Source organism: Rhinoderma darwinii, chromosome 5 (assembly GCF_050947455.1).
Source record: "Rhinoderma darwinii isolate aRhiDar2 chromosome 5, aRhiDar2.hap1, whole genome shotgun sequence".
NCBI lineage: Eukaryota > Metazoa > Chordata > Amphibia > Anura > Rhinodermatidae > Rhinoderma > Rhinoderma darwinii.
The window spans coordinates 41,163,146-41,189,552 of NC_134691.1; the positions used below are offsets into that span (position 1 = coordinate 41,163,146).

The 26,407-nt window shown below is 41.0% G+C and overlaps 1 protein-coding gene across 1 annotated transcript in view; it reads left to right on the forward strand.

The window, feature by feature from the left end:
• Window positions 1-305: 305 nt before the first annotated feature.
• AZIN1 (antizyme inhibitor 1) overlaps window positions 306-26,407 on the forward strand; it is a 35,617-nt gene continuing 9,515 nt past the window's right edge. The window contains exons 1-3 of the mRNA XM_075825898.1: window positions 306-580; window positions 17,252-17,388; window positions 19,024-19,219. Of these exons, the coding sequence (XP_075682013.1) occupies window positions 19,118-19,219 (102 nt within the window). The 5' untranslated portion in view covers window positions 306-580; window positions 17,252-17,388; window positions 19,024-19,117. The remainder of the gene's footprint in view (window positions 581-17,251; window positions 17,389-19,023; window positions 19,220-26,407) is intronic.

Consider the following 26,407-nt stretch of genomic DNA (forward strand, 5'->3'; position numbering starts at 1 on the left):
TGACACGGTTTTCGCGTAAGAGAACTCTGTGTGAACAGGGCCTAAAACTGTGCTATCTGCAGCGATAAATCTCCCCTCATACACATGCTGTTCTCACACCTTCCATCTGTTCACGTCCTTTCCGCACACTCCATACTGAAATCGCACTGCCCTTTTCACTGCCAGCTCCAAAAATGGCGATCGCCAGCTCCCAGAAGGCAACGTCACTCATAGCCTGTAACCAGTCAAAACCAGCTAACCCCGCCCCTAAATGGAAAACGTCATCACAAATCCCCGCCTCTCCAGACTGAATTCTATATAAGGAGCTCGTTCCGAGCCGGCCCTGGCTGGCTCAATCCTGTCTGACTTCTCCTCCATTTACACGCAGTCACAGCGCGCATACAAGAACCTCCTCAGGCATTTCTCTCCTCCTTATTGACGGATTAACACCGACGCTGACCCGCTTCTCGCCCGTGCCCCCATTCGGGCTTATGGCAAAAGGCGCCTGTTTGATTTCTACTTTGTGTTTCCACACCACTCTTTAAAAATTCCGCCAAAAAAGAAAAGACGATTTCCCAAATCCTTTGGGCCGTTATTTCACGTAAGTACATAAGGAATTATTGTGCTGTGGTGTTTACACTGGTCTAGGTTTCTCGCTAAGTCGGGTCCCTGGCTTGTAACCCCTCAATATGTATTTTGAATGGTTCATTGTAGTGGCGCCCTCTAGCGTGTATACTGGTTTTACCACCCTGGTGACGATGGTTAGTGAGAGCGCTGCGCGTAACCCGGATGTTCTAGCGGACGCGCGTAGAGGAACGGGTTCCTGATGGGTATGTCACGTGATTGTCACACAGGTCTTAAATGGGCGTGGTTTGCGATAACGCGGGAAATTCAAAGTGCAGGCGCCGGCCGACTATCACTTCCTCCAGTTTATGGCGTTTTTTTTATTACCCATCTGTTTTTGTAAAGGTTGAAGAAACCAACCAGCCCTCTTGTGAAGTGCTAGAAGTCTGTCCTATCTATCTATGTACCAAAAATAATATATAAATCTGTTCTGTGACATTCCCATAGGTTTCTTTGAGGTAGTTGTAGGTCTGAAGTGTCCATTTGGCGTACATTTGACAAGGGGTTGAATAATGTAGTCTGTGACTAAAAAAACCCGTTGACACTTGCATTTTAGGTGAGAATTATACTCCTAGACCAACGAGCCAAAATGAAAACCGTAAGGAGATATTACTGTAACCACGTCACAGATTTTATTGCCCATAGGAAAAAAAAGTTGCTCCATGGCGCAAAATATTCAGTTTTGTCCTTTTCAAGTCTTCCTTGTGAGTTTTTCACGAGTCGTGGCTTGGTAAGGCTGAGTTCACACTATCGTTAGAGGCTGAGTTTGGTGCTATTTAATGGGAATTGTGTAGCATGCACCGCTGTTCTTCCTGTCAAAACGGAGCCCATTATAGTCACTGGTTCTTCGGGCACCTTTTTGTCGTGTAATGGATCCGGCACGGCCGTCCACACCCAAATAGATCTGTCAAAAAAAGGGAAATGTATGCCAAAAAAAGTGAGGGTGTTGACGTCTGTGGTTCAAGCTCCGTTAAGGGCCTCTGTCACCGATTACGTTTTTGCCGGACTAAACATTGCCGCATGCTGTGCTGTTATGTCTGTCAAAAATAACTGGAAACCTGTCAATATACTTTGTTTCGAATTCAGTTTTTCAGAAACCTTTATTTTCTGTCCGTGAACGAGAACTCTCTTGACTTTCTAAGGCAGCAAAGGCCTTAAAGAGGCTCTGTCACCAGATTATAAGTGCCCTGTCTCCTACATAATCTGATCGGCGCTGTAATGTAGATAACAGCAGTGGTTTTTATTTTGAAAAACGATAATTTTTGAGCAAGTTATGAACAATTTTAGATTTATGCTAATTAGTTTCTTAATAGACAACTGGGCGTGTTTTTACTTTCTACCAACTGGGTGTTGTGAAGAGAAGTGTATGACGCTGACCAATCGGTGACCAATCAGCGTCATGCACTTCTCATTGTTCCAGCCCATTGTTAGGCCTGATTTACAGCGTGTGCGTTTTGCGCGCGTAAAAAACGCAGCGTTTTGCGTGCGCAAAAGGCACTTGACAGCTGCGTGTGTCATCCGTGTATGATGCGCGGCTGCGTGATTTTCGCGCAGCCGCCATCATAGAGATGAGGCTAGCCGACGTCAGTCACTGTTCAAGGTGCTGAAAGAGTTAACTGATCGGCAGTAACTCTTTCAGCACCCTCGACAGTGCATTCTGATCACCATATCGAGTAACCTGTTTAAAAAAAAAAAGAGGTTCGTACTTACCGAGAACTTCCCGGCCGTTGCCTTGGTGACGCGTCCTTGGTGACGCGCCTCTCTTGACATCTGGCCCCACCTCCCCTGATGACGCGGCAGTCCATGTGACCGCTGCAGCTGTCACTTGGACTGAATTGTCATCCCAGGAGGTCAGACTGGAGGAAGAAGCCGGGAGTTATCGGTAAGTCAGAACTTTTTTTTTTTTTTTTTTTTTTTTTTAAACGTTCACGTATATTGGAATCGGAAGTCACTGTCCAGGGTGCTGAACCAGTTTAACTCTTTCAGCACCCTGCACAGTGACTGTCTCCTGCCGGGTTCGGTCAAAACAAGTTCGGCCGCCCGGTAAACTTCGGTTCGGTCATCTGTAAGACACTCCGTTCGGATGTTTGTAAACAGAATAGCACGTGGTGCTTTTCTGTTTACATTCAGTTTGACAGCTCTTGCGCGAATCACGCAGTTCGCACGGAAGTGCTTCCGTGCGACCTTCGTGGTTTTCACGCACCCATTGACTTCAATGTGATGCGCGAAAAACGCAGATTTATAGAACATGACGTGAGTTTTTTTCAGCGCACTCACGCTGAGCAAAACTCACGGACTGTCTGCATGCCCCCATAGAGTAATATAGGTGCGTACGACACGCGTGAAAAGCACGCGCGTCGCACGCGCGTATATTACGCTCGTGTAAATGCGGCCTTAGTGTGATTGTGCAGTGAAAGAAGCTGGGCTGGAACAATGAGAAGTGTATGAGGCTGATTGGTCGGCGTCATACACTTCTCTCCAACGCCCAGTTGCTAAAAATTAAAAAAACGCCCAGCTGTGTCTCAAGAAAGTAATTAGCATAAATCTAAACTTGCTCAAAAATTTTAGTTTTTGAAAATAAAAACCACTGTTATCTACATTACAGCGCCGATCAGATTATGTAGGAGATAGAGCATTTATAATCTGGTGACAGTCTCTAAAACCTGTACGTGTCTAGTCCTGCTCTTAGCTGAGAAGTGGATAAAATTATATCCGCAATGCTCTGAACTATTATGTCAGCTTAAAGGCATTGTGTTGCCAGAAAAACATGTTTTTTTTTTTTAAATTAAACATTTAGTGTGTGGGTGATTAAACATTGTTCAAATTTTTTTTATTTTTTTCACGAGTCAGGAAATATTATAAATTAATTCTAATTTATAATACTACCCATTTTTGGTCACTAGATGGAGCTATTCCCAAAATTGCAGCATTGCAACATTGGGTTAAAAGCCCTCGCTCTAGTGAGCTCTCAGCATCCCCCCCTCCTTTATCCTGGCTAGTGCCGGGATAAACGAGGGGTTTGAACGGTGTAACCTCCTACACTGTGTGTCGCCATTTTTTGAGCTAACACACAGTGTAGTAGGTTTACATACAGTAGTAAACACACACAAACACGAACATACATTGAAATCTCTTACCTGCTCCTGCCGCCGCGGCTCCCTCCGGCCCGTCCGCTCCGTTTGCTGCCGCTGGTCCAAGTGCACAAATCCGGAAGCCGCGACCGGAAGTAGTAATATTACTGTCCGGCCGCGACTTCCGGTCCACAGGAAAATGGCGCCGGACGGCGCCAATTTCGAATTGGACTGTGTGGGAGCGGCGCATGCGCAGTTCCCACACAGACGCCGTACACGGAAGTCAATGGGACGGGAGCCGTTCGCAGTCCCTATGGGACTGTGGCTGCCGTATTCCATGTCTGTATGTGTCGTTAATCGACACAGACAGAAATGGAAAAAAAATGGCAGCCCCCATAGTGAAGAAAAAGTGTAAAAATAAGAAAAAGTAAAACACAAACACACAAATGAATATAAACGTTTTTAATAAAGCACTAACATCTTGTAACATATAAAAAAATAATTTGTGATGACACTGTTCCTTTAAAGGGGTTTTTCTATGAAGGACATTTGACATATCCACATATCATAAATGTCAGATGCAGGCTGCACCTCTGGGACCCACGCCAAACTCTAGAACGGGGCCCCCTAAACTCTGATCTACCTTTTTGTGCTCACACTGCCTCCCGGACACTTCTTGTTTACATGGTCGGGGGTGAGAGGCTCTGTCACCAGATTCTCAAATCCCTATCTCCTATTGCATGTGATCGGCACTGCAATGTAGATAACAGTAACGTGTTTTTAAAAAAAAACGTTAATTTTTGGCCAAGTTATGAGCTATTTTATATTTTTATATATATATATATATATATATATGCAAATGAGCTTTGAAATGGACAACTGGGCGTGTTTTTTTTTCGTATGTCCAACTGGGCGTGTATTGTGTTTGTAACTGGGCATGTTTACTTGTTTTACTAATTGGGCGCTGTGAATAGAAGTGTATGATGCTGACCAATCCGCATCATGCACTCCTCTCCATTCATTTACACAGCACAGAGTGTTCTTACTAGAACGATGTGCAGCCACATACACAAGTGTCCTGATAATGAATACACATGACCCCCAGCCTGGACGTCATGTGTATTCAGAATCCTGACACTTCTGAATCTTTTCTGATGGGTACCGTCAGACCTTTCAGTCGGGAACCCAGCTGACTGCGCTATTGTTTCCGCAAAAAAAACGAAACCCTTACGGAACAGTGACAAATGGAAACCGTTGGCAACAGAAGCATTGGCATTGAAATCAATGGTAATGCAAACGGAAGCTATGGTTTCCATTTGCCTTTCAGTTAATGGGTTCCCCTGACGAAAAGGTCTGATGGAACCCAGACGCAGATGTGAATAGGCCCTTAGACATATCATTGTATGATTCATAAGCACTATGCTTTCTAGTTAAAGGATGAAAAGTTTGAAGTACAGCTGTAGTTTTGAACTGCATTACAAAATATTTTCATGATTGCTCCAGTCAGTGTAGCATCATCAGTGAGCGTTTGGGAATTGCTCTTTAACCCTTTCAAGACCAAGGCCTTCAGGTGCCTGAAGGTCCACAGCAATATTTCACCTTTTGAAATGTGACTCGGTGAATTTATTTTATACTTTGGCTAAATATTTTTAGTTTTTTTGGGGTACAGATGGGAATGTTGTACCAAAACATAACCAGTATCTGACATTTTATTTCCTCAATTGTCATTTTATTGAATGATAAAAACATAGAAGAGTAACAATACCAGGATATTAACAAAAAAGGTGAATATCAATAGTAGGAATATACAATAAGACAATCGCTGTGCTATATATACACAGTCATTTCAGATCCCTGTCACTTCAGGAGAATTGAGGGGACTGTCTGCCCGAACTTTGACGGTAGAGCGCTATATAGCATGATCTCCTGTTAGAGGACTATGTAAATTTGCATCGGCAGCTGGAACATAAATATACTTATTGTGGTCCTCTAGGGGTTAAGCAGTTTCCTCATTTGTTTTCCAGTCTTTCCATAGTAGAGCACACGTGTGTTGTGGGCCTTTGGCCCACTTAAATTGTTTACACAAAAGGCGAAGAAGTTTATATGTACTTTAAAACTGTCTCGTCATTTAATGCGACTGCTGTGTTGAAATTGGAATCAAAGCACAACTATTTACGTGTACAGATGCCGGTTGTGACTCAAATTGTTACATAAAAAAAAACCCTCACAATCAGCTGTCATCGCCGCAAAGTTTTTTAACCACAAAATAACTTGCACAACGCCCAGGAGCCATTTATGTAATCAGACTAGACATCATTTTAGTTAACTAATATCTATAACATTGCATTACTTGTACTGATTTACAGCCTGTATACTCCAAAGCTGCATTCACAAATCTACAGGGTTCAGAGCTTGTTCGGCTGCCTTTCTTGTGTTTAACCCCTTAATAACCAGGCTTTTTTTGTGCGTTAAGGATTATCTTTTGTTTTTTCAAGGTCGCATTCCAAGAATCATAACTTTTTGTTTTCTATTCCATCTACATTTTTTCGGGACGAGTTGTTTTTTTCAATTGCACCATTTTTAGATGCTTATAATATATTGATTAACTTTTATTAACTATATTTTAGGAGAGAATTGAAAATAAATCGCTACTCCTGCATTGTTGTTTCACGTTATAAATTTGCACTGTTCACTCTGCGGTGTAACTGACAACTTTGCTATTGACAGAACAGATAATACTGATCAGTACAAGATGAGTAAACCATGTATTTACAGAGTTTCTTAGAGTAACTGTCATTTGGCAAAACTTTTGACATGTCGGATGTATTGATCGGTGGGGATTTGGGTGCTGACACCCCCACCAATCACTCAAAGATAAGAGCAGAGGCACTCAGCCCAACACTCTGCCCTTTCAGCTGTAATGGTATAACTTCGGCTCTTCTCAGAGAGGTTGTGTTAGCTGAGCCTGTATTCAGCTAACTCTTTCAGAGAAGAGCTGAAAAGAGCCAAAGTTAAACCATTACAGGCAAAGGTGAACTGCGCTCACCTGAGGACTTCTGCCCTTTTGATTCAGCGATCAATGGGGGTCTCCGCACCCAGACCTCCATAAATGTAAATTTCTTAAATGTCACTATGACATGTCAAAAGGTTTATGAAATGACCGTTACTTTGTAAAGGGGTTGTTCAATCTGTACAGATCAGGTCGGAGGAATTTGGTATTGTACAGCACATATTCAAATGAATGGGTGGCGGAGTTCTCCAGAGCTGTGGCCACTATTTAAAGCTGCTCAATGCCACAGCTGTTATAATGTAAAATGATGCCCCCATAGGAACAAACACCAGTTCACTGGACACTGCTGACTAGTTCGCCTTCAGTGGACCCCTTTCTTCCAATAAATGGAGATCCCACAGGGACTCGCCTATCAGACATTTATGGCATATCCTGTGAATGTCATATGTTTTTAGATGAGATGATCTTTACGATAAACTGAGTGTTCAGAAATTTGACTTAAAGAGGCTCTGTCACCAGTCTCATGCTTCCCTATCTCCTATTTCCCTATCTCCTACCTAATTGAATAAACGCTTTGATGCTGGTAACTACTGGTTTTTTTTGGTTTGTTTTTTGAAAAATTAGTTTTATTAGGGACAGTTATGAGCATTTTAAGATTTATGATAATTTTTGTAAAAGCCAGACTTATTTTTTTTTTACTTTAACCAAGTGGGCGTTGTAAATAAGGTGTATGACGCTTACCAATCAGCGTCATACACTTCTCTTCATTCATGTCTGGCTTTAGTCACAGCACAGTGTGATCTCGAGAGATCACGCCGTGACGTCACTTACTCCCGCAGTTCCTTCACGCTGTGCTGTGACTAAAGCTAGACATGAATGAACAGAAGTGTATGATGCTGATTGGTAAGCGTCGTACACCTTATTTACAACTCCCGCTTTTGGGCGTGACTGTACGTCCAAATTCAAAGTGCTTTCCCACACACGGGCGTACAGTCACGCCCTGTAGATAAAGCGAGTACAGGAGCTGTTCGCGCTTTATCTTCAGCAGCTGTCATACACAGCTGACATCCCGCTGCGATGGCAGTTACCGCCGATCGCAGCCATTTAACCGCTTGAATGTGGCTGTCAATGACGTTCGCCGCATCTAAGTGGTTTACAGAGTGAGGGAGCTCCCTCTGTCCCCCCCCCCCCCCCGATGGATCGCAGGGGTGGCGATGGTTGCTATGGCAACCAGGAAACCATTGCTAGGCTTCCTGGTTGCCCAGGTACGGAAGCCTTTTAGGTCCTGCCCGAAGCATGACGTAATAGGCGAACTGTCAAATGAAGAATGACAGTTACGATGCACTGCACTACATAAGTGGTGCAGTGCATCGTACCGGGGATCAGAAGACCAGATCTTCCAGTCCCCAGGTCAGTGTAATAAAAAAAAGTAAAAAAAATAAAAATGTGAAAGAATAAATAAAAGTTTTAACTAATAAAAACAACACTTGCCCTGTTTCCATGATCAACTCCTTTATTATTAGAAAAAAAATGAAAACGTGAAAAAAAACTACATAATAGGTATCGCCACGTTCGGAACGGCCTGATCTATAAAAATATCACATTATTTTTACCGCACGGTGAACACCGTAAAAAACAATGACAGCATTTTATTTTTTGGTCATCTTGTCTCAAAAAATGTAATAAAAAGTTGCAAGTAACGCAAAATGGTACCAATAGAAACTACAGTTCGTCATGCATAAAACAAGCCCTCCCGCAGCGATATCAACTAAAAAATAAAAAAGTTATGGCTGTCAGAAATGGCGACACTAAAACATGATGACTTTTTTTTAGAAAAGAGTATTTTTATTGTGGGAACGTAGTGAAACGTAAATAAACTATAAATTTGGTGTCGCTGTAATCGTATCGCCCCGCAGAATAAAGTTAACGTTGTTTATACTGCACGGTGAACACTAAAAAAAAAACATAAAAAAAAACCTGTGCTAGAATGGCTGTTTTTGGGTTTCCTCATCTCCCAAAAAATGGAATAAATAGTGATAAAAAAATCGCAGCTAGTTCCACAAAAAACGCGCCCTCACACAGCTCCGTCTACGGAAAAATAACACGTTATGACTCTCAAAACGCAATGATGCAAAATGAAGGACCAGACAAATTTTTTAGGTCCAGTAGAATTTCACTAAATACCTCACATCGTCATTTGCTGGACTCCACAGGTGGACCCCGTAGATGCAGCGGAGATGAGGAAACTTTAGAGCCTTGTGCTGCTTATAAGGCTAGTGAAGAAGTCAAAGATTTAGGCAATACTGGAGCGCAGATATTTTGTACAATACCCAATAAATCCGGCCTGTGCATAAAGGATTGGTTCAAAGCGACCACACCAATCCATGGATTATTCATTCACCCCATTATTACATCATCCTATTATGTATATGACCTGTTGCACTCCGCCCAGTTTACATATGCCCTGATTTACTCCGCCCAGTTTACATATGCCCTGATTTACTCCGCCCAGTTTACATATGCCCTGATGTACTCCGCCCAGATTACATATGCCCTGATGTACTCCGCCCAGATTACATATGCCCTGATGTACTCTGCCCAGCTCACATATACCCTGATGTACTCCGCACAGATTACATATGCCCTGATGTATTCCGCACAGCTTACATATTCCCTGATGTACTCCACCCAGCTTACATATACCCTGATGTACTCCGCCCAGTTTACATATGCCACCACATTATAAGCTGAAATACCAGTAAAACACCAAGCAAAATCTGCGCTTCAAAAGCCAAATGGTGGTCCAACTGAGCCTGGCAGTGTGCCCAAACGGCAATTTATGACCACATATGGGGTATTACTGTATTCTGGAGAACCCGCTTAACAATTTATGGGATGTGTCTACGGTGGTACAAGCTGGGCACAACACATTGGGCACTGAAATGGCATATCTGTAGAAAACAGCAATTTTCAATTTGCAACATCTATAGTTTACTCATTTTTGCAAAACACTTGTGCGGTCAAAATGCTCACTACACCCCTAGATCAATTCTTTGAGGGATATAGTTTCCAAAATGGGTTAAGTATTCGGGGGTACCACTGTACTGGTACTATAGCTCAATGCAACATGGTGTCAAAAAACAAATCTTGTAAAATCTCTACTCCAAATACTAAATGGCGCTCCTTCCCTTTAGAGCCTTGCTGTGTGTCCAAATAGCAGTTTATGACCACTTGTGGGGTATTTCCGTACTCTGGAGAAGTTGCTTTACAAATGTTACGCTGCTTTTTCTTTTATTTGTTGACAAAATGAAAAATTTTGAACTAATGCTACGTCTTATTGGAAAATGTAATTTTTCATTTTCACTGCCCATTTCTAATAAAATCTATGAGACACCTGTGGGGTCAAAATGCTCACTACACCCCTAGATGAATTCCCCCTAGGGGTGTAGTTTCCCAAATGGAGTCACTTTTGGGAGGTTTCCACTGTACTGGTACCTTAGGGGCTTTACAAATGCGACATGGTGCCGAGAAATCAATCCAGCAAAATCTGTACTCCAAAAGCTAAATGGTGTGCTTTCCCTTCTGAGCCCTGATGTGTATTCATACAGTGGTTTATTACCACATATGGGGTATTTCCGTACTCTGTAGAAGTTGCTTTACAAATGTTGGGGTGCTTTTCCTCATTTATTTGTTCTAAAAATTAAAAATTCTGAGGTAAAGCTACATCTTATTGGAAAATAATGTAATTTTTGATTTTCACTGCCCAATTCTAATGAAATCCATGAAATACCTGTGTGGTCAAAATGCTCACTACACCCCTAGATTAATTCCTCTAGGGGTGTAGTTTCCCAAATGGAGTCACTTTTGTGGGGTTTCCTTTGTTTCGGCACCACAAGACCTCTTATAACCTGACATGGTGCCTGAAATATAATTTAAGTAAAGGAAGGCCGAAAAATCCACTAGGTGCTCCTTTGCTTCTGGGGCTTTTGTTTCAGTCCAGTAGCGCACTAGGACCACATGTGGGATATTTCTAAAAACCTCAGAATCAGGGCAATAGATATTCAGTTGTGTTTCTCTGGTAAAAACCTTCAGTATTACAGGAAAAATTGATTAAAATGGAATTTCTGCAAAAAAATGAAATTTGCAAATTTCCCTTCCACTTTGCTTTAATTCCTGAGAAATGCATAAAGGGTTAAGAAACTTTCTAAATGCTGTTTTGAATACTTTAAGGGGTGCCGGTTTTAAATTGGGGTGATTTGTGGGGGTTCCTAATATAAAAGCATTCCGGGGTTACCACATAAAGTGACACATGTCAGATTTAAAAAATGAAGCTGAAATTTGCATAAATGTTAAAATGCTCATAACTTTGTCCCTAATAATAATTATATATTTTTTTTAAAAAAAAACAGTAGTTACCAGCAACAAAGCCTCTTTAAAAGGGGTTTTCCCATCTCAGACATTTATGGCATATCCACAGGATATGCCATAAATGTCTGATAGATGCGCATCCCAGCTTTGTAATTAGGGGTGTCCTGGTTGGGGAGATTACTGCTGGCTTCCACATCCAGTGAGATACTCAGTGGCAAGGTGACTGGAGTTACTGATACATCAGAGTTCTCTGTGCTACGTTTTTCGGCACACACAGAAGTTACTGACGGAAGTAGCATGACAATCTACGCAGTTTCCGTAACTCCCATTCGCTTCTTTAGGAGCTCCAGAAATGGTGCGTCTCAGCGAATGCGGCTATTTCCAGAACTCTGACGACCACTGCACTAATTTCCTACCTGGACTCATTGGCCATCCTACCAGCTGGCGATGGGGTCGGGGGACTCCCAATCTCAAAGGTGCAGGTCACAGAGATGGGATCCACATCTATCAGAAATGTATGGCATGTCCTATGAATGCCATAAATGTCTGAGATGGAAATACCCCTTTAATGAATGGATTTATTAAGATTGTCACACTGACTGAAAGCTTCCAAGAAGAACACTTTTCACAATTAAATTGTGTTAAAGTCCTAGCATTTTCAGAGTTTTCACTGTATAAACAAAAATGCCACCAGTCAGAGCGAGGCTGAGAGTTATGAGAGGGTTAATGTCATATACTCTCTGGCGTAGTAAGCTCATGTCTTTTGGCGAAGCAAGGGTTATCATTAGCAGAGATGCTAGAACAATCAACCAAAGTCATGCCTGGCTTTGGCGCCGGCTCTCCCCGTCACAGATCCTTTATTCTTTAATATATATATAATTTTTTTGGGTTGGTGTGCTTGCCGCCAGTGTTTGTGGCAACAGTGCAAATAGAGGGAATGCAGGGTGGGGTGAGTGATTTCTTTCCGGTCTGTTCCAGCCCAATCTAGTTTTCTTTTTCCTGTCATTAAATTAACAATGTAAAACGGCTCTTGTATAGTTTCACTCTCATTCTGATGAGCCAGGAGAGCACATGAATTACATCCATACATCTCATTCTGCGGGGCAATGGGAGCTGATCAGCATTGTAAATGTCTGAGGTAATTCAACTGTCTCTGTTCTTGGCAGGGGATCCGATTTCGAAGTGACTTTCTTTCTAGTCTATTGTCTAGTCTCTTTATATAAATGATATTTAATGCTACCTTGTTATAGGCAACACGGTTGATTTGCTTGCTGTAAACCGGGTCTGCTAGCTTTCTGTTTTATATAATTGTTGTAACGGCTTGTCCACACAATGGAATTGCTGAGATAATTTCTGCAGCAATTCCATTAAAAAAAGCTGTCATTCCGCTGTGGCAAAAATGGTGCCTATTTTGCTGCATTTTTATCCAGTGCTGGGAGATGGTGACATCTCCTCGGAAAAACACAGCATTTTAAGTGCACATTCTGCGGTCCGAAAAATACGCACCACTGGTCAATTTCTGCTCTGACTTTTTACGCAGCGTGTGGATGAGATTTGTCCGAAGTTACGGACGGAAAAACTGCGACAATTCCGCAGCGTGTGGACAAGCCCTAATCCTGCACAGAAAGTCTTAATTTATTTTTGCCATTTGACTGGCTAAGTCATGGGTCTGGTTTCTTTGCAGTGGTGTCTATCAACAGTGAAACGCTGTACTACTATTTTTAACTCCTTAACGACCGCCCACTGTCTTTTGACGGCAGGCGGTGCATGTCCTTAGTCTACAGCGACGTCTTTTGGTGTCTCTGTAGAAGAGGCTGATGAGCGCTCCTCCTCTAAGCAGGAGCTGTAACGAACAGTTCCTGATCTTAGCGCAGCCTGCTGGGGTCGGAAAACGTTCGGTCCCCAGCTGTTTAACCCTTTGATCGCCGCGGTCCGTGACCACGGCAAGATCAAAACGAACTCCCTGCTTGATCTAGTCATCGGAAACCCGGTGATGTGATCAAACACTGGGGAAGCCCTCTGCAGTCAGCCCTGGGGACCTACAAAGGACCCCAGGGCTGTGTTCAGTAAGCCTGCTGTTCGGGCACACTATGTGCAGCCCTAACAGCAGCCTGTGTCATAGTGACACAGTATGATGTATTAGCATGCAGGAGTATGCGAATACATTACAAGTAAAAAATAAAGCTATCCCTTAATGGGATTTAAAAAAAAGTAACAAAATAAATAGTCATTATTTTGCATAAAATATATTTTATTGCCCCATCACTAAATAAAAGCAAAAAACCTACACATATTCTGTTTTTAAACGACCGTAATAACCTGAAAAAGTAATCGAATGGGTTATTTAGCATGAAACGTGACCGGAATAAAAGATAAACAAGGAAAACGATGCCAAGAATCGCTTTTTCTTATATTCACGCCGTAAGAATAATTTTTTTTACCTTCAAGCTATGGGAAGAAAAAAAAAATTTCTCCCACATAAACAAGACCTCATACGGCCACATTGATGAAATAAAAAAGTTATGGCTGCTGAAATGCACAGAGGTAGAAACTGAAAAATGTTGCTGTCATTAAGACCTTTTCAGGCCTGGTCGTTAAGGGGTTAAGGCAATTTACAAAGCATAAGTTCCATTGCTCTTGGAGGCATTGCTTTAACAAAATTCTTTGAATGAATGAGATGCCTGCAATAGCAGCTTATGTAACCTCGCTGTCACACCGCTTACTGCCGACTCACCACTTCATACTTTGTGTGCTTTGTCAGAAGTTTATCTTTTACACCACTTCTACGTTTAACTGTTAATGTTCTGATATTAATTCAGATTTTAGGCTACTGTCTTTCTGGCATACCGTACAGTGTAAATGTGGTATTTATAAGCCGTTCAGTCTCTGGTATAAACTTGTCACATACAGCATGGTGTCACAAATACAGTACAGTCTGCAAGTATGCAGGGTCCCGAGTCCACTGTGGGCACTCTCTGTCCTTGGTAAATCAGTTTGCTTTTTAGGGCTCTTTAACTTGACATTGCTTGTTGTTGGTCTGGTGTAGTACCAGTCTTTAACTTTCTGCATATGGCAAATTTTGTTAAAATGTAATTTTAGTTGCCTTATGTGACTTGACTACACTCCTGGTAATTAGATATTTTATACCTAGTTATTAATTTATAACTACACTTAGCAGAATGTGAATAAGTTATGAAATTTTTTCCTATTATGAAAAAGAAGAAAATTGACTTATTTTAGAATGGCTCTAGAAGTCTTGCTCCGTCGGTACTTACTCTCAGCTTTTTGTTATATAGTAATATTTAGAGCCTGCCAAGGAGGGCTCTCGTGCAGTTATATACAGCATGTGTATATGACTGCACACTGTAAGGCTTCTGGAACACGACCAGAGTTTTGCGGCAGTATACCATCCACAATTGTCGATCAAACACATGCTTTCCTATGGTGCCAATGCACACGACCGTGATTTCCACGGTCCGTGCATTGCCCGGACTGCAAAAAAGATAGGACGTCATGTGGTCCGCATTTGCGGTCTGGGCTCCTTGAAATCAATGACATTCCGCACCCGTCCGTGCCGTAATCACGGACCATAGACACAGCTACGGCCGTGTGCAGGAGGCCTAAGGATCCAGGCAGAGGACAAAACTTGTGCATAAATAGTCCATGCTTGCATGGTTTCCAGGCAAGTTCTCTGCAGCATACGATTGTACGCTCTTTTACACAGAAAAAAAACTGCTCTATAGGGAATGTTCTTGTGCCACAAAAGAAACTGTGCGACCTCTTTTTTTCAGTTTTTCAAAGTAGATAGTTGGTTAACTTTTACATTTAAATGTTGTTGTGTACTGGCATAGTTGATATCTTGCATGAAACAAATCTGAAAATAAATGTTCCCATATTGGATTTATGATGGCCATATTGGATAGTTAGTATAATCCTAATCTAGATCTGATTCAGATGCACATGCAGAGAGTGGTTATTTCACTTGCAGATCTTTTATTATTATTATTATTATTATGCATGGCATGCTAAAATAACTATCTGCAGTTTCACCTCTGCTTCCTAGCTGTTCTTATATACTTGATCTTGGTAAATCATGAAGCTAGAAGAGAAATAGCACTTGACCATGAATTTTCAAATACGTTGCAATAGTTTTGCTCTATTTCCTATTATGACATTTTAGTGTTGTCTGAGACATTGTATGGATCATCCACATCGATGTAACGTCCGACACCTACTCTAGTTGTACAGTATTGATGTGAACAGTGATTTAAATGCACAGTGTACTTGACGGGAATCGGAATTAAAAATGTAATGAGATGAGCACAGCAAGAGCTTTAACCCCTTCCCACCGCAGCCCTTTTTCAGATTTTCATTTTCGTTTTTTCCTCCCCACCTTCCAAAAGCCATAACGTCTTTATTTTTCCGTCGATATAGTCCTGTGAGGGCTTGATTTTTGCACACCGTTGTAGTTTTTCGTAGCACCATTTATTTTGCCGTATAATGTATTAGGAAACGGGAAAAAAATATTTGTGGGGTAGAAAATGAAAAAAACAGCGATTTCTCCAAGTTTTTTTGCGTGCTGTTTAAGGAATTCACTGTGCAATTAAAGCATGTTAACTTTATTCTGCGGGTCAATACGATTACGCCGATACCAAATATATATAGTTTTTTTCTATATTTTACTAGTTTTACAAGTAAAAACCTAAGTGTTAAAAATAATTTATTTTGTTGCCAAATTCTGAGAGCCATAACTTTTATTTTTCCGTCGATTAAGTGGTATGAGGGCTTATTTTTTGCGGGATAAGCTGTAGTTTTTAATAATACCATTTTGGTGTACATGCGACGGTTTGATCACTTTTTTTATTTCATTTTTTGTGGGAGATTAGGTGACCAAAAAATAGAGATTCCGGCGTTTACAATTTATTTATTTTTTTACGGCGTTCACCGTGCCGGTTAAATAATGATATACTGTAATAGTTCAGACTTTTATGGATGCGGCGATACAAATTATGTTTATTTTTTTTTTTTATATGCTCTAGGGGGAAAATGGGAAAAAAGGAGTTTTTTGAACTTTTTAAAGAGGCTCTGTCACCAGATTCTCAAATCCCTATCTCCTATTGCATGTGATCGGCGCTGCAATGTAGATTACAGTAACGGTTTTGGTTTTTTTAAAAAACGTTAATTTTTGGCCAAGTTTTGAGCAATTTTATATATATATATGCAAATGAGGTTTGAAATGGACATCTTGGCGTTTTTTTTTCGTTATGCCCAACTGGGCGTGTATTGTGTTTTTAACTGGGCGTGTTTACGTGTATGACGTTGACCAATCAGTGACCAGTCAGCATCATACACTCATCTCCATTCATTTACACAGCAGCGATGTGCAGCCACATACAGAGATTAATGTTAATCAAGTGTCCTGATAATGAATACACATGAAATCCAGCCTGGACGTCATGTGTATTCAGAATCCTGACACTTCTGAATCTTTTCTGTGAGATTTCCAGCAAGTGAAACGAAATATCGTTTACCTCCGTAATCTCGCGAGATTTCGTTTCCCTTGCTGGAAATCTCAAAGAAAAGATTCAGAAGTGTCAGGATTCTGAATACACGTGACGTCCAGGCTGGATTTCATGTGTATTCATTATCAGGACACTTGATTAACGTTAATCTCTGTATGTGGCTGCACATCGCTGCTGTGTAAATGAATGGAGATGAGTGTATGACGCTGACTGGTCACTGATTGGTCAGCGTCATACACGCCCAGTTAAAAACACAATACACGCCCAGTTAGAGATAAAGAAAAAAAAACGCCCATGTTGACAGACCTCTTAAGGCATTGGATTAGATGTGCTAGTAAAACGGTTTGTGGGTTCTATTGCACCCGCTGTATGGTCCCTGGACTTCCACTGTATTCACAAGAAAGCAATCGTGGAGTGGGCCGTAGGATCACGGTTGACCAATCAGCTGAGGGAGAGTCACTAGTTAGAATACAGCACATTGTCTTAATTTAAAGAGGTCAGTCTCCAGAGATACTGGCTCGGTCAACATAAGACCACAGTTTACCATGATATATGTAACTCATAGAAGTAGTGGCTGAAAATAACGAACTATGCACTTCCGAACTGCCAACTGATACATATTCTATGTGTGAGTTTATATGGTCTTTATAAAGCTTATTTTTCTTTATCTCTTGCAGGGCAAATTTTCAGTCAAAGCATACAACTATCCAGTGGGACTAGGAAAAGCGCTCTATAGAGAACAGTTTGACTTCAACGCGGAGCCGCCTTGGCAGCCTAGCTGATGATAGGAGGTTCCATCTCCTAAGTTGTCCATGTAAGTGACCTTTAAGCCCCCATGATCTGTTAAATTGAGTATTGTCTTGATCAAAATGCTTATCCTTTAATTATATACCTGATTGGTGGAAAGCTTTTTAAACTTGATTTGAAGAAGAATGTCCTGTTCTCATCTGTCAGAGGCTCAGTTAGGGGCCTCTGTTGCAGATTCCGTAGTTTTCGACTGATAAAATAGTGCAACGTTCAGCGCTAACACAAACTGTGATGGAAACCCATTAGTCATTGAATGGTTTCAGTTTGGGCGCCGTTGGTTTAGTCATGCGACGGATTGGACATTTCAGTTTTGTTCCTCTGATGGAAATCGTACTGCAGATGTGAATAGAGCCTAATTCCATTTAAAGGGGTTATTCCAAGATCAACATCTATCGCCTATCCACAGGATCACCGAAACGGGTCACGAAAACTCCATAGGGAGGAGGATATTGAATTGAGCAGCATCGCACATGCTCCTCTGCCGGTCCATTTAAAGTTTGCACTCTGGTCGTGCAGTGATCAGGAACAGGGGGATTGGGATAGCAATTATGGTTATCAGTGGCCTTCCCAGCATTGGGACCCCCAGCAATCAGACATTTATCACCCATCCTGGGTTAATTGTCAGTCTACAGATTCTAGGACATTCCTGTAAGATACCGACCACTCTTTGAATTCCAGTAACAATGGTTCAGCAAAAGTATGCACATTAAATCCAACATTTATTTATATTCTCTCTAATAATAGGTCTCGGATTAGGTCGGCTGCCATTTTTATCCAGCAGGTCATTTTCCCGTCTTCGCCTATAGGCTGTATGTCCCTAGACAGTCATTGTTAGATGTTAGGCAGGCTAGTCACAATACAGACAGGGATTGTTAAAACATGCTTGTCTTAATTGCTGATGTGTCCGGCACGCTTTACAGTGCCATTGGGAATAAGGAACGTTGAGGCATGTTTTAAATAGAACACCCTGGGTGTGCCTATTGACTATTGTGTTGGGCCGACGTGCAGACTTGCTGGTTTTTGTATGATAGCATCTAGTAAAAGTTTTTTTTTCTTTGTGTAGATGTCCCTAAAGCGAGCAATTAGTGGTACACAAGAAATATTTCATTGTGTAGGCTGCATATGTAAAAATCCTTTGGTTTGGTGGCACACTTATTTGCTGAAATGTTCTTGTTAGGTAACTAGCTGCCTTTTACATTGGTTTACAAACCTCTGTATGCAGAAAACAAGACTTTACCTGTACCATCGAACATAACATGCCATTACATTTGATGCTTTTAGCACTAGGCTATACATAGAATTATATGAATTTTTCTTAGAACTACTAAAATTCCTCCCTATTTAATGAATCTAAAAAGAGCTGCTGCTGATCATGCATACATAAATGATGGAGTTTATCTGAGCAGTCTGACCCTATTGACTTATAATTGGGCTTCTGGTGTTCTTTCAGATATTTGATCCTTTCAACAGCAATAATAGCGCTGCAGACTATGCTGTTCTTACTGTCAAAGTATCGGAAACCCTGACAAACTATTTACCACAAATGTGAACAGTCTCTAAAGTAAAACCAAACTCTGTATGTATTACGGTCATGGAGGTTGAGTACAATACCTAATCAGTTTTTGTTTTGTTTATTCTCTAGTTTGTTGCATATTTTTAGGACCCAAAAAAACTTTTAGACTCCTGATTTGACGTTTCTTGGTTTATGATTGTCGGCTTTGCGGAATACGGCTGAGATGAAAGGATTTAATGAAGATGCAAATTACTCCATTGGCCTACTGGATGATGCAGCAACTGCTACAGATGTCATTAGTAACTATATATACGAGCATACCCTGGTGAGTGTACGTGATCTGCGCCCCCCTTTGTTTGCCATTTGCCTAATACATTGCTGATTTGTGTCCCGGTAATTGTAATGGAAGAACTGAGACACTGACAAACTGCTATCAGTTTGAGGTATCTGCCCTGTATGCATTGAACTGTGTGTGCCCTAAGGTATTTTTGACGTTTTTTCTCATTCAAAGAGCTATAACTTTTTATTTTTCCGTCGACATAGCTGTGTAAGGTCTTGTTTTTTTGCGGGGCAAGTTGTATTTTTTAATAGCACCATTTTGGAGTACATAGAATTTATTGATTAACTTTTTTTGGGGGGGGGAATAAAAAAAAACCCAGCAACTTCGCCACACTTTTTTGTGTCCTAAATTTACACTGTTTACCGTGCGGTTTAAATAACACTAACTTTATTTAGCGGGTTGTTACGATTGCAACGATACCGAATTTATATAGATTTTGTATGTTTTACTACTTTTACACAGTAAACACTGTTTTTTTTCAAAGTTATTTGTTTTTGTGTCTCCATGTTTGAAGAGCCATAACTTTATTTTTCTGGCGATGCAGTTGTATCAGGGCACTTTCTGCATTTTTTTTTATTTTTTTTTACGGCGTTCACAGTGCGGATTAAATAATGTAATAAACAGGGCGCATACCTGACCCCTCAGAGGGGACTCAGAATGGGTATATATGCTCCTCTAGATGCTAAATGTGGACAGTTGGAAGCGAATTTATACCACTGTCTGGATGTGTCCACAGATCCAGGGATTTTGGGAGAGGGTAAGAGTTTGCAGTGACCAATATGACTGGACCTTTCCCTTTGAACTCTTCATGGGCAATTTTGGGACCCGTAGATGTGGACGCATGGCGGCACGCCACACAGGAATTGTATACTGCACATGATTGCAGCAGCAGGTAGGAAAGCAAGCATGCAGGTGTGGAATCACCCACATGCTCCGACTCTACGTATTTCCATGGATAGGATATCCGACACAATGAAAATGGACTGGCAGGAGGCAACATATCATAAGAAAAAAATGGTACAAAAAGGTTTTCAAATATGGGGAGGGGGGGGGGGTTTATGACATTGCTACCCCAATGTGTTAAAGATAAGTTACGCACGTGTTTTCAACCGACAATGTGGTATCAGGAGCAAATCTTATTGGGAGAAACCCTGCTGTGATAGTTCAGAATGTACACTGGAGGACCTAGAGGGAGACTCTTCCTGGGGAACAGATTGGAGATAAGGGACATGGATTCCTTGCTCGGGGGGGGGGGGGGCTTGTTAAGGGGATCAACATTTTTTTATTGAGGCAGCGGGCTGTTTTTTTTGGTTTTGATTTTTGTTTGTTTCCTTAACCCCTTCCCGCTGTGGCCACTTTTTGTGGTAATAACTTTGGAATGCTTTTACCTATCCTAGCGATTCTGAGACTGTGTTCTTGTGACATATTGGACTTTATGTTAGTGAAAAGATTGTTGATAAATTCAATATTTATTTGTGGGAAACTCAAAAATGTGCAAAAATTAGCATTTTTCTAAATCTGCTTGAAAGACCGATAGTTATACCACACAAAATAGTTACTAGTTAACATTTCCTACATGTCTACTTTGTTTACATCGCTTTTTGAACGTCCTTTTATTTTTCTAGGACTTTACAAGGCTCAGAACTTTAGCAGCAATTTCTCACATTTTCAAGAAGATTTCAAAAGGCTATTTTTACAGGGACCAGTTCAATTCCGAAGTGGTTTTGAGGGCCCTGTATATTAGGAATCCCCCATAAATCACCTCATTTTTAAAAACTGCACCCCTCAAACTAGTATTCAAAACTGCATTTAGATAATTTGTTAACCTTTTAGGCGTTTTGCAAGAATTAAACCAATGTAGAGGTGAAATTTACAAATTACACTTTTTATGCGGAAATTCATTTTTTTTTAATTCATTTTTTTTTCTGTAACACAGAAGGTTTTACAAGAAAAACGCAACTCAATATTTATTGCCCAGATTCTGCAGTTTTTAGAAATATCCCACATGTGGTCCTAGTGTGGTTATGTACTGAGGCACAGGCCTCCGAAGCAAAGGAGCACGTAGAGGATTTTGGGGCCTTCTATTTATTAGATTATATTTTAGGCACCTTGTCAGGTTTGAATAAAGTCTTGTGATGCCAAAACAAATAAAACACCCAAAAAAAGACACTATTTTGGAAACCACCCCACAATTAATTCATCTAGAGGTGTTTCATAGTTTTTATTAAGTACAGTAAAAAGTGTAGTACCGTGTTAGCCAGAAACAATATGCAATGTTAAATACTTTTGTGTCAAAAAAGACAAAAGTATAGAAGGTATGATACCTTTTATTGGCTAACCATAAAAGTTCTATAAGCGGCTTTAAGATCACACAGGCTCCTTCAGGCAGTTTACAAATGAATGTCTTTTAAATCGTTTTTATTAGAGTTAGGCAGTGAAAATAAAAAAAAGTAGCTTTTAGCCCAAAATGTTTAATTTTCTCAACAAATAAAAGAAAAAAAGAACCCAACATTTGTAAAGAAACTTCTCCAGAGTACGGAAATACCTCATAAGTTGTCATAAACGGCTGTTTGGCCACATGGCAGAGCTTAGAATGGAAGTCATGCTATTTGGCTTTTGGGGCGCAGATTTTGCTGGGTTGGTTTCTCGGCGCTATGTCGCATTTGCAAAGCCCCTGTGGGACCAAAACAGTGGAAACCCCCAGAAGTGACCCCATTTTGGGTGTAGTGAGCATGTTAAGGCCGCAGGTGTGTTGCAGAAATTAGTGTGCACTCGATGTTGCCGAGTGAAAATGGGAATTTTTCCATAGATATGCCAATATGTGGTGCACAGCTTGTGCCACTATGAAAAGACAGCTCTCTAATTATGCTATTTCCCGGTTTTAGAAAAACCCTAAATGTGGCCCTAATCTTTTGCCTGGACATTCGACCAGGCTTAGGAGTGAAAGAGTACCATGCGAAATTGAGGCCTACTTTGGCAACTTACAAAGTATTGGTTCACAATTGCTGAGGCTCTGATGTGAAATACTAAAAGAAACCCCTGAGAAGTGACCACATTTTGTAAACGTCACCCCTCAAGGCATTTATAAGGGGTGTAGTGAGCATTTTCACCCCACAGGTCTTTTCCATAAATGAATGCGCTGCGGATGGTGCCAAGTAAAAATAGCAGTTTTTCCCTAGATATGACATTTCACTGGTAAATATGTTGTGCCACTGGAGACACACACACACCAAAAATTGCTAAAAGGGTTCTCCCGGGTATGGCGATGCTATATGTGGAAGTAAACGGCTGTTTGGGCACGCTGTGGGGTTCAGAAGGGAAGGAGCGCCATTTGGCTTTTGGAGCGTGGATTTACTTGGTAGTAGTTTTGTTTGGAGTTTTACTGGTATTTTAGTTTATAATGTGGGGGCATATGTAAGCTGGGCAGAGTACATCCGTGGCATAAAATAATCCATAGGTGCCTTACGCTGTGAAGCAATCCTTTCTGCACAGGCCACTGTCGCATTGATAAATGGTGTTTCTTATCCCCCTTACGGTCCACACTCCGCACCTTTAGAGTTTTGGGAATTTTGCTGGGAAAGAGTGTTCCTGGTATAATACGGGCGCCCTCGCTTACAGCAGATATGTTTGGGCCCGCCCCTTCCTGGTTCCCTCATTCTAGGGCCTTGATAATTCGGCTCTTGAAACAGAAGAAATGTTCCACCCTGGGTCTGCACAACTGCATATTTTTCTTTCCTGACTTATTGGAGCCTTAACTTGTTTTATTTCTTCATAGATGTAGTGGAATGAGGGCTGTTTTTTTGCGGGACGAGCTGTAGTTATTATTGTTACCATTTTGGGGTACATGCGACTTTTTGATCACTCTTTATCCTCTTCTTTTTTTTTTTTTCTTTTTTTTTTGGGGAAGAAAGGTGACCAAAAAAAAGTCTTTTAGGTATTTTTTTAAACCGCGTTCACTACGCGTCATAAATTACATGTTAACTTGATTCTGCGGGTCAGTACAATTCTGGCGATACCCAATTTATAGCACTTTGTTTTACAACTTTTTGCTCAATAAAATTACTTTTGTAAAAAGAATGTTTTTTCTGTCACCAAGTTGTAAGAGCCGCTGACTATGCCGGCCCAGCTTATGAGCCGGAAGCTGAGCCGACGCCATTTTGCCTTTGGTACCGGAAGCCTTTTAGGCCCCGCCTCTGAGCGGGGCATAGGAGGCTTCCGTGGCTGGCAGACCGGGATGCCATTACTTGGCCTCCGGTTGCCATTGCACCCACCGGCAAGCCAGCGATCACGTTGCTGGGGTGCCGGTGGCTAAAAAACCCTCAGATGCTGCAAACTATTGAACGCAGCATCTGAGGGGTTAAAGAGGCTCTGTCACCAGATTATAAGTGCCCTGTCTCCTACATAATCTGATCGGCGCTGTAATGTAGGTGACAGCAGTGGTTTTTATTTTGAAAAACGATCATTTTTGAGCAAGTTATGAGTAATTTTAGATTTATTCTAATTAGTTTCTTAATGACCAACTGGGCGTGTTTTTACTTTTTACCAACTGGGTGTTGTACAGAGGAGTGTATGACGCTGACCAATCAGTGACTAATCAGTGTCCTACACTTCTCATTGTTCCAGCCCAGCTTCTTTCACTGCACAATCACACTGTGCTGTGGAACAATGAGAAGTGTATGACACTGATTGGTCACTGATTGGTCAGCGTCATACACTCCTCTGTACAACTAACACCTAAAAATTGGAGTCTGACACACCACAATGAGATATAAATCATGTGACAACCAGATTGATACAATTAATACAAAGGGGATAGGTAATCCTAATGCCACAATGCAGCCCCCAACAGTAAGATTACAATTACAGCATATACAGATGATAAATGACAAGGTAAGAGAAACTACTCAGCAAGAAAATAGATAAATCGATACATTTTTCAGGGATTACTATACGATCGAAAAAATTGTGGAGGATGAAATGTAAACACTATAATAGTATAAGAAATATAGCAAATATATAGCAAAGTATGGCTCACAGGATAAATTGACCTATGAGACAGTCAGGATAGTGCCTGTGCTTCTACAACAACATGGTACGGAGTAGTTGCACTATATAATCAACTAAGGGAAACACCTTATTCATCCTATACCAGGATTTACATGCTAGCAGATAGTATATCCCATAGTGGGATTCAAATGCTGGAAAAGGAACTCTTACCCATCACTACAGTCACCGTCTCTGGTGTCAACCCCGACGTGCGTTTCGGCCCTTCAAGCTTTCGTCTGGGGGTGGTGTCTAAACCACAGCACAGCCCCTTTAAAGATCCCCCGAACCAATCAAAAATTACAATTACAAGATGACACAGATGACATGAATTAGTCCTGGCAAACAGTCCGTCGCCGCCGTTCACCCGATTCACTTCCGTGTCACAGACCCGGAAGCACTGAACCTCAAACACGTGTCCAATGCTCAAGATCAGACCAGGAGGCGCAACCATGGTAACGGCAGGACGCGCATGCGCGCACATTGTTTGGACTTCGGCTGTGCACAAAAAGGATACCGTGTCAGCGGATCACAGATAAGTGCAGGACGAGAATCCAGGTTAGAGATGAAACGGTCACATATTCAAATAGTATTCTTTATAGGAGACAAAACTTATATTGTAATAAAAAAAATATATATATATATAATAAAGAAAGATGGTCATTATGCATTAATCACATAAAATATATATATATATACTGATAAAGCGGGCATTTGCAGTCATATACAGTTGGAGGAATGATGCAATCTATCCCTAACCTGTCCCTATCAATGTATGGAGAGAGATAAAAGAGTATTATTGTGATATAAATAAGAAGAAAAAGAAGTGCATAGTGTACTGTGCAAATGCAGCAAGAGATTATAAAGCAAACCAAGGACAAAACACAAAAAAATATAAATATAAATAAAAAAATTATATATATATATAATAACATACATACATTCTCCTTTACGCACATCTAAACGATTGTACATCACTTCGGTTCTAAAACAAGGACAGACATACATATACAAAAATGTGTATGAACAATAAATGCATGAAAGTATATCATAAGATCAAATGTTCACCTTATTTATATTTAAATAAATTACAAAACATATACATCTATACGAAAGCAACCCAAAATAGATATACACAGTGACAGTACACTTGCTTCTGGTGCTCTCCATTTAGGTAAATCAACACTCCTCTGTACAACGCCCAGTTGGTAAGAAGTAAAAACACGCCCAGTTGGTCATTAAACTAATTAGCATAAATCTTAAATTGCTCATAACTTGCTCAAAAATTATCGTTTTTCAAAATATAATCTTATAATCACTTATCTGGTGACAAAGCCTCTTTAATCGGCCGATTCGGAGGCTAGCTCCGGTCCTGGCCGTTACATCTGTGTGCCAGCTGTAACATACAGCTGGCACTCAGCGGTGATGGTGCGTGCTCAGCTCCTGAGCCCGCACTATCACCGCGACGTAATGGTTCTGCGCTTTGCGGGAACTCCTGCCAGACAGCGCTGTATATATGCTGCGGATGTCGGGAAGGGGTTAATATTGGTTGATGTCCACTTTTCCCACCGATTGGAATATAATGTATGAAAATAGCTGTCCCTCTGTATGTGAGAATATGGGACTTCGGCAGAAAGAGTGACAGCCATGCTGAGACCTATTTGATGTTTTGAGGGTTACGTTACTGGATTTGCCAACCAACGTTTAGCGGATACCGAACATCCAACCGCATAGTTTATTATGAGAGATAAGTCGTAAACTGACAAGCAAGTCGCGGTCCAATTTACACATTTTTAGATCCAGAACTGCATGGTTGGCGCTCCAGTATGCTGGATTGTGACATCTGGATATGGTAATATTCTTAAACTGTTGGAAAATTACTAAAAACAATTTGGGAAAAAATATAATGTAATAACTTTATAGTTTGTTACGGACGCGGCGATACGAAATGTGTAGCTTTTTTACTTTTTGTTTAATATTAAAGCATTTTGTAAGGGGGGAATTGTGGGTTTTTCGGGGTATTTTCCTACTTTTTTTTTTACTAGTCCCACTAGGGGACTTCACTATGCGATCCTCTGATCGCTTTTATAATATACCGCAATACTTCTGTATTGCAGTGTATTACTGCCT